The sequence below is a fragment of the Rutilus rutilus genome (assembly GCF_951802725.1).
Source record: "Rutilus rutilus genome assembly, chromosome: 3".
NCBI lineage: Eukaryota > Metazoa > Chordata > Actinopteri > Cypriniformes > Leuciscidae > Rutilus > Rutilus rutilus.
In genome coordinates, this window is record NC_140211.1 from 50,975,575 (window position 1) to 50,988,170 (window position 12,596).

General features: G+C 36.5%; 1 protein-coding gene across 2 annotated transcripts; it reads right to left on the reverse strand.

Annotated features, from left to right (window-relative positions):
- Window positions 1-1,421: 1,421 nt before the first annotated feature.
- On the reverse strand, window positions 1,422-6,999 carry adcyap1a (adenylate cyclase activating polypeptide 1a). Of its 2 annotated transcripts, XM_084405618.1 has the most exons (7): window positions 6,680-6,999; window positions 6,289-6,384; window positions 5,358-5,492; window positions 4,939-5,043; window positions 3,777-3,911; window positions 3,200-3,311; window positions 1,422-1,872 (listed from the first exon to the last, which is right to left on the reverse strand). In XM_084405618.1, the coding sequence occupies exons 2-7, from the start codon at window positions 6,381-6,383 to the stop codon at window positions 1,864-1,866; spliced, it is 591 nt and encodes a 196-aa protein (XP_084261744.1). In that variant the 5' UTR covers window position 6,384; window positions 6,680-6,999; the 3' UTR covers window positions 1,422-1,863. The 2 variants fall into 2 exon arrangements, with proteins under 2 accessions (XP_084261744.1, XP_084261743.1); XM_084405617.1 differs by lacking the exon at window positions 1,422-1,872 and having other exon boundaries at window positions 2,901-3,311.
- Between the last annotated feature and the right edge of the window lie 5,597 nt (window positions 7,000-12,596).

The following is a 12,596-nucleotide window of genomic DNA, read 5'->3' on the forward strand; positions in this document are numbered from 1 at the left end:
GTTCCAAAATCATAAGACTTTCGTTCATCTTGGGAACACAAATGAAGAACTTTTTAATGAAATCTGAGAGCTTTCTGTCCCTCCATTGACAGTCTACACAACTACCACTATCAAGCCCCAGAAAGGTACAGTAGTAAAGACATCATAAAAGTAATCCATATGAATCCAGTGGTTTAACCTCAATTTTATGAAGCGACACAAGTGCTTTGTGCAAAATAAGCACAATTTACCACTTTATTAACAAAATATTAAACTCCAACTGTCCAACATAAAACAAGTTAAACCATTGGAGTCACATGGATTATATTAAATCACATGGATTCAATGATCTCTTGACTACCTTTCTGGGGGGCTTGAAAGTGGTAGTTGCATAGGCTGTCAATGGAGGGACAGAAAGCTCTCAGATTTCATTAAGAAGATCTTTATTTGTGTTCCGAAGATGAACAAATGTCTTACAGGTTTGGAATGAAATGAGGGTGAGTAATTAATGACAGAATTTTCATTTTTGGGTGAACTATCACTTGATTAAAAGTAAATCCATAATGATTAATGATAATGAAAAATGAAAAAGAATCCTTTAAGGTTCTACAACCTTTTCTTCTAAACAATTAAATATGTCTTTGTATTATACAGCATTAGTATGAAACCCTCATTTTCATCTCAAAATAAAGGACGGCACTGTCACCACTTTATTTTTTGCTAATCGTATAATATTTCTGCTTATTTTATTTATTTTTTTCTGATGCATCATATAGTTTCTGGAAATTTTGTTGATGGCATTTTGATTGTGAAGATCTTGCAAGTGTGTTATATTTTCTGTACTGTACATGTATTTATGGTCCACTCCTATGGAGTTTCCTTTGTGTCTTTTTTATTCAATCAAACATACTGCATTTGAGAGGAAAACTAATTATTTTTTAATTAAAAAATAATAATATTGCAAAAAAGTCTTCTTAAGGAGTTGATAACAAAATTATTTGCAGTGCATGTAAATCTTTGAAAACCTTTATTTTTCTTTGTGCATTCCGAACACTTTTCATCACAAACGCACAAATTGTTCTCTCTTTTCTGCTGTATTTTTTGCGGGTCTAAATCTTTTGCTTGTAAGTTGAAAAGTTTTGCTTGCGAAATGAGGCTGTCTCAGTGGGCGGTCTTTACCAACCCGGATGAAAGGCCCTTTTCTATTGGTCACCCTGGATCCAAGTGACAGATTGACCACGCCCACTACGTTTTCCCGCTGCTGCCGCTCGCGCAGTGTGTCTGTGAGAGAAGAGCGAACTTGCAACAGGTCCTTTACTGTAACACAATTATTTTATTATACAATAACACAATTATAGTTATTGTATTGTAACACAATTGAGTACATGTCATTCCCCATAGCTTAGGAAGAGTTTCAAAGATTAGACGAAATTGTATTGTTTACAAAAATTTATTCATACAAATCTTACAACACAGTTTTTTTTTCGTTTTTTTTTTCCGTTTTTTCTTACATATAATGGTGACCTTGTGTGGCTCCCATGTGTTATATTGTACTAATGATCAACACAAGACACAGAGATTTATCTTAACATTTAAGTAAGGCTTTGGGCACTATCAGTCTCTGCACACAAAATGCGTTTCAAGGTTGAGAATGTTTAATGAATGCTGTACAGATAACTACAACACTATGCATAAAGAAGTTCAATCGAAAAAAAATGGAAAGGCAGGGCCAGGTGGCATTTTAACAAATTATGTTATGTGAGAAATAGGAGGTGTGTGAGCAGATGATTGCAGCATTTGGAGGGCCACTAATATGCCATCTGAAATTGGTGGCCATTATAAAGATGAAGCAAAGGCACCCAAGCCGCTTAGCTGTCTCCTGTGTCACAAAGCCTGCAGGAGAATGCAGAATTAAACAGATTGGTTTCACATGTTTGCACATACTAACATGCAAACAAACATGTACATATCACTGACAAGCTTAAGCATATACAACGTTGTCAAAAACTTGTAAATTATGCAAGTTGGTTTTACCTCAAACCGTTGCACCATTCATTTGACCTTTGGGAAAACTCTTTGTCTTGCATGCATAGAGGGATCATTACAGAATACCTCTTTATGTCATACCCAACAAGCTCCTACACAGCTGTGCAATTACTGATATGTATAACCACATACAGTAGATGTGACAGAAAATGGTAACTCTGAACTTCAAAATGCAGAGACGCATATCTCCATTGATTAATGGACAAATAACAGATTTGACACTGATATGTGTGCAATATGAGAAAGATAGAAAACTGAGAAAACAGAACAAATAAAAGAATGAAATTCTATGAAATTTTTAAATACCATATATACACTACCTTTCAAAAGTTTGGGATCAGTAGGTTTTTTTAAACTTTGATACAACATTAAGACATTAAATTTATCAAAAGTGATAGTAAAGAGATTTATATTTCAAATTAATACTATCTATCAAAGAATCCTGGAAAAAGGATTCCTCAAAAATATGAAGCAGCACAACATTGTTTCAACATTGATAATAATAAGAAACATTTCTTGAGCAGCAAATCATCATATCAGAATGATTTCTGAAGGATCGTGTGACACTGAAGAATGGAGTAATGATGCTGAAAATTCAGCTTTGCATCACAGGAATAAATTATATTTTAAAATATATTCAAATAGAAAACAGTAATATTAATTTGTAATAATATTTCACAATATTACTGTTGCTTTTCTGTATTTTTAATCACATAAATGCAGCATAGAAGACTTCTTTCAAAAACATGAACAGATCTTACCGACCCCAGACTTTCCGAAGGTAGTGAAGGTCTGAACCACTGGAATCAATTCTAACGCACATGACACACACACACACTCATAGACAGGGACTTCAATTCCTTTTGTGAGATTTCAAAAGGGAACAGATGCATGCTCAGTGAAAAGCAGGAAGGATTGGACAGTGTTTAAGAAAGAGTGTTTGAAGATGCAGATTTAATTTAAGTTTATAAGCACAGGAAAGAGCTCATTTTTTTTCAGATACATATATAGAAGTTAAGGTGTTAATAATATTTGAAAGGTGTGTGCAAGAAAGGAAACCGTGTTGAACGGCTTGTGAGATTTTAAGCCATAGATGACAGTGGGAAGAACTTGACGTGAGTAAAAGAGCGTGGAAGGGACGAGAGGCATTCCTCACCGAGCCGTAGAAACTCACCGGGAATTCAGGAGGAAACTGTGTCAGCCAATCCAACAAAATTGCCTCTATCTCATCCCCATCCGGGAGCTCACCAAAGTATATGTCTTTTGGCAAATCTATATCGTCAGGGCTGTTGTAAATAAAAAAAACTTCTTTCTTAATTTCAGGAGTGAAAGAAGGAAGGTATCATTCAATGTAATGATTGTCTTTGAGACTATTTATTTACTCATATTCAGACTGATGTATTTAATAGACAAAGTATCGAAGCAAGCATGAATTAATAAACAAACAAACAAATTGTTATTTTGTTCAAGCTAAACGACTGGTCCACAAGGCATATCGTTGCATTATCAGGTGCTTCAGTACAAAAGAAAAACAATATTATTATCAAAATATTCGTTTTAATGTCTTTACTTCATACATAAATACATGTTTATAAAGGTGACACAGGTGCGATCAAATGATCATCACAGTAGTCTTAGTGATGACTAACTTGCTACAAGAGCTGTACATGTACATGATAGTTAGAGACGAATTTGAAAAAGGCTACAAATAGGCGAGCCGCCGTCCTTTGCTTCTATATCTCTGTCTATACCTTTTGCCCAGGACCGTGGCCAGATACTTCTTTACGGCCATTTGCTTCCGGTAGTGACTGTAGCTGTCCGTGAAAACCCCGTCCGAGTGACGCTTTGAGAGCGGCTCGTTGTCGTCGTCTATTGTGGTCCTTCCTCTGTATTAGAGAAAAAGAACAAAGCGTTCTAGAATATTACAGAAACACTTGACACTGACTTAGTGAAAAAAAAAAAGTCACATTTGTTTGGATTTAAAGGGATAGTTCACCCAAAAATGAAAACTCTGTCATCATTTACTCACTCTTATGATGTTTCAAACCTGTATGGACTTCTTTCTTTTGCTGAACACAAAATAAGATATTTTGAAGAGTGACGGTAAGTAAACAGTTAGACTTCCATAGTACTAAATGGTGCCCCACAATAGTTTAGTTGCAAACATTCTTCAAAATATCTTCTTTTGTGTTCACCAGAAGAAAGAAATTCATACAGGTTTGGAACAACTTGAGAGTGAGCAAATGATGACATTTTTGTTCAGAAATGTTCATTTTTGGGTGAACTGTCCCTTTAAGTGTGCAAATATTCATTTAAAAAAATAAATACAAAAAACTTTGTTTCATTTAGTAAATAAGTTGTATATGCTTTTGTATATAAAAACTTTTATAATATATATAAAAAAGTGACAATGGCCAGTTCCACACAGGGTTCGTTATCCTAGCTAACACAAAATATGTTCTAAGAACTTATTTTTCTGTGGAATCATTTAAGGGAACATTCCATTTTATCATTCTACAAATATTTTGGTATCGTAAGCTACTTTTGAATGTTCTCTGAACATTCTGAAACAATTAGTAGGCTAACATAAAAAAAAAAATGTTACACGAACATCCAACTAAAATGTTTCATGGGGGAAAAAAGTTGTATAAACAGTGTATAATTTTAGTTCTAATGTTTTGAGAACATTATTTAAGTCCAGAAAACTTTACTGAAACGTTACTGTTACTGAAGAACGAACGGAAAGCGTCCTGTGTGAACGCCCTCTTATTCTTCCACAAATCTAATGAATGTTGATAACTGGATACATAGTAATAACTATAAACTAGGCATAGCGACTAACCCTAAACCAAATTAGCGATATTTACTTTTTAGAGAGAGCAAGATAGGTGGAGAGAAAGGAACTGTTCTTACCCCACGCGTTTTTCCATCAGTGTATGCAGGTATTTCCGCGCTGATAAATGAGCAAGCGCTTTCCTGTAGGCTTTATTAAACATCCCGTCAGCATGCCTTTCCAATCTGCGTGACAAAATACCAGATTGTACAACGACGTTTCAGTGAAGGTTTAATAATAGGTCAGCCTTATAGCTGCAATATTCCTAAATTATAGCACTCGTATAACATCCTCAGGCCGGTTGTTGAGAAACACTTTCTATTAGGCTATTCTATTTCGCAATTCAACTCGACACAACTCAAACAAGCCTCGAATGTCTTTGTAACTAGAACAATCACAGTAATAAACAAACATAACTAGGCAATAGTCTATATGGGAATGGGAATTGGGAATGTCTAGAAAAAAGAATGGAGTCCAGGTTATGGAAAAGTATAATCACCTTATCGAGGGAGGACTATATAACGTGTATGCGTCTTCAGTGACTGAAGGAGAGCTTCGAATAGTGATCTGGTCACTGTCAAAGGTAAGATCCGTTAATCCCTTGCCCTCCTCGTCAAATCCTGCAGTCTCCATTCTGTAAGACATGAAGTCATTTCATTCTCAAGTAATTATTGTGAAGTATAAGGCCACTCTGCACTTTCAAGACTTATTCGCATATATGCTCTAAATATTTAAGTAGCCTATAGCTATTTAAATGAATACTAGCCTATATTAGTCTATAACCTTTAATAACAAGATATAGGAGATATTTCTGTAAAACTGCTTAAGATAATTAATAGGCTATCAGTGCTATATATTTTGTCTTGTTTATATTGTGAAATCCGCCATAAGTCAGAAAAGAAAGATTATAGTCGTGTCTTTTAGAATTATTTACAATCATACACAAATCAATAAAAGAAAAAATGAGTATACATTCCAAGCGCGTCACACTTTTTATTAAATCGTCCGATTCTACGCGAAAAAAGCATGCACATGCAAAAAAAGCCTACTTATTTAAAACGGTTCGTAATCATTTTAGCATGCAAATAAGGGTTCCAAATCATGCCTTTGGGTTCCCCATGCAAAGAGCCTTTCATTTCATCTTTTATTTTTGAATAATCTGAAGAACCTTTTTCCGACTATAAAGGAACTTTTGTGCATTGAAAAGGTTCCATGGACGTTAAAGGTTCTTCGTGGAACAATGGCAATAAAGAACGTTTATTTTCAAGAGTGTTTAGCCAACAAAACAAGATCTGTTGAAAATGTGTGACACTTTTTTAACAGCCTTAATAGCCAAAAATTCTGTTTCGCCGTCCAGCTGCACTACCCGAAATCCACAAGATCGTCGAGATATCCGCGCGTTCGCCGAGCCAGATGTGCAGTTTCCGTACCTGATGTTCGGATGGTTCAGAGGCGAACACACGTTGCATTGTACGAGGAGCCCGTAGATAAGGAGGGCAAGAGTCGTTTTGCTGCTCGTCATCATTCTGTAGAATAAAGATATACATTAGTAGTAATAGGCTAGATCTTAATCGATTAGAACCATCGTCCCTAACCGCATACGGAGAGGTCTTTAAAACTTTCAGTCTTTGAAGGTCAAACTGTTCTCGCTCCATTATCTTCTTCTGTTACAGTATCAGGTGTCTCTGATAGCTCGCTGACTTTATTTTTTATAAGATAATGCTTCAAATGTTCCAACAGATGCAAGCTCAAAACAACCCACTTTTATCTCAGACTGAATTATTTCACACAGAATAGCCTATAATGAAGTGGTTCACATACCTACGGCTGCTGTCCAGTGGAGGCTGCAACCAAGAATGAGATGAAAATCTCAAGCTCGCTCTAAGACTCTCTCCAAGGCTGCTCTTTAAACTTTTATACGCGTCACTCTGTTATCCTTATGAGCACAGCGTAGATCCTATTTTTTCCCTTCAGATCTCCATATAATGTCAGTCGAACGGATCTGAAACGAGCTATCATTTGTCTTCATCTCTCATTATATTATCGCGAGTTTTATTCCCCCTGCCCTTTCTTCTGGACCCTTTTCACTCCCCACTTTAGAGATCTTGTCGACGTCATCCTCCCTTACTATGGAGAGATGGAAAGATCACTGTACTTTTCCTTTCTCCATATATGGGAAGGGAAAGTACAGTGATCTCCATACAGGACCCATTTTATGAAATTATAAAAATATTTACAATAGTATTTGCTGCTTCATTTGAGTTAGTAAATATTTTCGTAGTAGTTTTATCTTTCTTAATTAGCATATTCAATACGACATACTGTATGTAGTGCATGCAAATCATTTCTTCAAATAAAATAGCAATCAATTAATAATAATCAAACATTTATAGGTTTATTTTTAATTCCATTTAGTTTAATTTTATAATTTTTTTTCATTTCAGTGCACATTAAACATATGATTCAAAAGGTGTTAAAAATCATATAGGCTTCATGATTTAAAGTCACCATGAAGTCAAAATGGACAATTGTTATTTTTTTTTATTTTTTTTATGGAAAACTGCTGTAATTTTTTATTATAAATGTTTTATCCGTGTACATCATTATTATTGTTTTTTAATACATGTGTCCTCATGGTCTTTAATTAAAATAACTTCCTCTCCCTCTTGCATTGACATCTCTTCTCTCTACTGGCGCGAGGGCGGGGCAACCTGTCACTCACATGAGATTCCCCATAGACAAAATCAAATCCTATCTTACATTTGTTGTTGTTTGTGCAGCCGTTTTTGATATATACGTCACAATAGAGAAGAATGACAATAGGGAAGATTTCATGGTGACTTTAGATCGAAGAATCATCTTACAGGCTGTTTTGCAAAAGCATCTTAACTTAAAGGGATAGTTCACCCAAAAATGAAAATTAGCCCATGATTTACTCACCCTGAAGCCATCCTAGTGTATATGACATTCTTCTTACAGACAAATTCAATCGGAGTTACATTTAAAAATGTCCTGGCTCCAAGCCTGATAATGGGAGTGAATGGCTGTTTGATTTTAGAAGCGCATCATGCTTAAAGTGCTCGAAACGGCTCTGCGGGGGTTAATAAAGGCCTTCTGAAGTGAAGCATTCGTGTAAGAAAAATATCCATGTTTAAAACTTTATCGTCTAAAATAATAGCTTCCGGCAGACGGCCGTACGTATCGATTTACACCACAAGGGTAAACCTTGAACTTGACGCACAACGTAATGACGGCAATTGACGCCTCTCGCGGTTCAAACAAAGAGGGCTGGGCAACCATGTTCGTCATTACATTGTGCGTCAAACCCCGCAGAGCTGTTTCAAGCACTTTTATCATAAATTACTGCGCATACTTCAAAAACGCGAACCCGTGAGAACGCTGATGGCGTGCACATGCATATTACAAGTTCAGTCTATAGGTATGTGCGTTTGAAAATATGTGCGCAGGCGTGTAGTCCTTCTTCTACAAACCAACCCTCAACAAACTACTTGTCTGGCCTTAAAATTTATAATACAGAATTTGTATTGCTTCGGCGTAGCCACGCAAACCGGAATTATCCCGACAACGTTTTATCTGTACAGAGGTAAAGGGAAGGTAAGGAGGCCATCACAAGGGAGAGACTAGTTGACACTTCAGGACTGCGTTGTCGTCGCGTCCAGGTGCAGGTCCTTTATCAGATCTGGATACGCCCTGGATCCGGCGGACTGCGGTAAACCTCAGAGAGACTAATATTAGTGTAGACGCCATTCTTCTTTGATGTAACGAGTACATCAGGATTTATGGGAAGTGTTCCCGGTTCCGGCTGATCTAATCTATGCAGCCTGACATTGAATTATAGAAGTCTATAATGTATTATGTGTATGCTAAGTCAAAGAGATGTGTTTTTAGTCTAGCTTTGAACTGACAGAGTGTGTTTGCTTCCCGGACAACGTTAGGAAGACTGTTCCAAAGTTTTGGTGCTAAATAGGAGAAGTATCTACCGCCAGCGGTCGATTTTGATATTCTAGGTATTATTAACTGGACGGAATTTTGAGATTGCAATAGACGTGAAGGACTATAATGCGCTAAGAGCTCGCTCTAGTACTGCGGAGCTAAACCATTTAGTGCTTTGTAAGTAGTCAGCAATATTTTAAACTTTATATGATGTTTAATAGGGAGCCAATGCAGTGTTGACAGAACAGGGCTAATATGGTCATACTTCCTGGTTCTGGTAAGAACTCGAGCTGCTGCGTTTTGGACCAACTGTAATTTGTTTATTAAGCGTGCAGGGCAACCACCCTGTAGAGCATTACAATAATCTAGCCTTGATGTCATGAACGCATTAACTAATTGTTCCGCATTTGTCAATGAGAGCATATGACGTAATTTATACGATTTGCGAAGGAATCACTCTCATCTAATCTGTTTGTAAAAAGGTCTAAAATTGTTTACGATTCTGTTTCATTAGGACAGCTCACCCACGCGCTGAATCGTTTGAAGCAGTTTCTTTCACTGAAATAGTATGTGAATTACAGTAATTTATAATTGTGTACTGTACTTGTATATAGGGAGGTATAAAGGGGTTAGTTAGCCACTTTCATTCATCTTCGGAAAACAAATGAAGATATTTTTGATGAAATCTGAGAGCTTTCTGTCCCTCCATTGATAGCTACGCAACTGAAACTTTGACACTTCAAAAAGTTCATAAAAAGATCGTAAAACTAATCCATATGAATTGAGCGCTTTAGTCCAAATCTTCTACAGAGACTCAATCTCTTTATATGATGAACAGATTGAATTTGAAACGATTTTGAGACAAAGAACGTCTGACTGTACATTAATCATTACATATAAGAAATCAATGACCACAGTAATTCTAACAGGCATTACAATTAACACGGTAACTTACATGTTGTGGGATTACTGTCGGGTCCATATCTTATAGTAAAAGTCTGTTTGCAAGACCTGTATCGAAATTGTGACTGATTTACCGAAGAATCCACAGTTAAATGTACCGAACACACAAATGATGCTCTACTGATACATTCATAGATGAAAATAGGCCGGGCCAAAGAAGCAATGATGTAGAATCTGCAAAGGTGGTCTTTCGTCACACTATCATGTCATAATGTGACAAAATCCAAAATTATCCATTTTCAGAGCATGGTTTCAAGAAAAAGCTGGTTTTGAACTAACGAGGAAGGTTTGAGTTGTAATACAATGACATTTCACATGTCAAAAGATAAAATAATTTTTTTTGTTCTCAATTCATGACCCCTTTAAAAGTAATTTTAATTCAAACTTGGACATTTTAACGTAATTGGAAAAATTGTCAGATGGTCCACTTTTACGAATCATGCACTGTGATATCGCGTCAAAGCATTCTTGGCTATAAATAGGCAACTATAATAAGCATTGTCGGTTGTGAGTGAATGTTTCACGTTGATATGCAATAGTTGCATATTGTTAAACTAATTGTGGTTTTAATATTTGTAAGACTGTCGAGTCTATTGAAAAGGGGAAAAGGAAATCGAATGTCTGACGATGGTAGATTCTGGAAACTGCAGAGAAATCCCATAAAAGAATTATGCTTATGCACACACACTAATATATATTTAATTAGAGTTGATTGGTATACTGCGTCAAGTAGTGTCAGTCATAACCTATCCAGTTTTGTCCTGTGCAATAACCTGTTTGCTTTTATGGCTCATTTGGACATATGTCTCTGTTTGCCTTAATTAGTAACAAATGCTTGTGTCTGTTCTTTATGAGGTAAATATGACATTTATTATATCCACAAGGAAGTGTGCATAACATACTCAACCTAAGTGCAACTTAAGCAAATAGTGGGGTAATATCATTGTTCAAATTAAAAGGATATTTGGATTCTTCATGCTCATTAGACTATTAATCTCTTTCTTATGTGTTTATATATATATATATATATATATATATATATATATATATATATATATATATATATATATATACTGTATATATATATATATATATATATATATATATATATACTGTATATTGTGACTGATTTACCAAAGAATCCACAGTGAAATGTACAGAACAAACATATAATTCTCTACTGGGACAATCACAGATGAAAATAAATAACCACTTTCCTAGCATTAGGATCTCATCTCATCCTTCATTCTCGCTAAAGTGAGACTTCAGATGACTCTGAAAGAATCACGAGACATAGTGCTGAGTAACAATACACCAGTCTTGGCAGCAGCTCGTAAATGGAGGCCAGCCAGTGCAGTGGAGGAGGCGATAGCAGCAATCAAACATGCGGACATTGTGGGGCATGTTCAGCAAGGGAGAGGAGGCCTTGGATTAACAACGAGACGTCCAGAGTGGAACAAATCCATAGCACCAGTGCTGAGGAAGATGGTGGTGGAGGAAACACGTAGACAGGAGAAAGCAGCAAGGTGGGCTAAGGCAGTCTCCTGTGGTAAACAAGGACAGTGGACATGGTGGGATAGGGTGGAGAAAACATCATTCCAACACCAACTAATCTCCATCAGTGGTTGGGTGAAGATGCAAGCACTGCTCAAGCACATACTGCAGGGTGTTAAGTCAGCCTCACCCGGGGTCGTTACACGTGGCGTCATGACCAAGTCCTTAATAATAAACCAGATGGAACTGGATAATATTCTGATTGTTCCAATCCAATCTGACTTTTGACCTATAATGCTGCTTGAATCATAATCTTACACTGTTCGTTCATTGGCCAGAGGAGAACTGCCTTTTGCCACTCACCTGTTTAACTAAAAAGTTAATTGAAAGTCATGCATGGCATGATTCTTAGTACATACTACAAAATATCTTCATTGTCCATACACTCAAGGTTCCAAATGGGGGATTTTACATCTTTTTCGAGGCCAATCTATCAGTAAGTTAATTTATTATAATGTCTTGATATAAAAGTCTTGAAAGTACTGAAGTACCAGTACTCAGTGTTGTAGATGAGCTTATAAATGTGTTGAATGTTTAGCATTATGTTTATCTTTGAGTATACACTAGTTATGAAAGCTATTGCATTCAAATAATGCAGAACTCCATTGCTCTTTTAAATATATTGTTAAAAGCCAAAAGGGGGCATCAAAGTAGAAGTAAAAAAAAAATATGATTTGCTAAGCATGTTTTGTCATGTGTAACTCTACTCTGAAGCGCTTGGCTAAGGATGACCTAGATTTAAAGGGATGGTTCGGAGTAAAATTAACCTAGGCCGACCGCACCACAGCACAGAGACAGCGCTCATAAAGATAATAAACGATATTCGCTTAAATACTGATTCAGGCAAATTATCAGTGCTGGTGCTACTCGACCTCAGTGCTGCATTTGACACTGTCGATCATAACATACTTATTGACAGGCTGGAAAACTGGGTGGGGCTTTCTGGGATAGTCCTAAAATGGTTCAGGTCATACTTAGATGGGAGAGGTTATTATGTGAGTATAGGAGACCATAAGTCTGAGTGGACATCCATGACATGCGGAGTCCCTCAAACTCAATTCTTGCACCACTCCTGTTCAACCTGTATATGCTCCCAATGAGCCAAATAATGAGAAAGAACCAAATCTCTTACCACAGCTATGCAGACGACACACAGCTCTACTTAGCCCTATCGCCTAACGACTACAGCCCCATTGACTCCCTGTGCCAATGCATTGATGAAGTAAACAGTTGGATGTGTCAAAGCTTTCTTCAATTAAACAAAGAC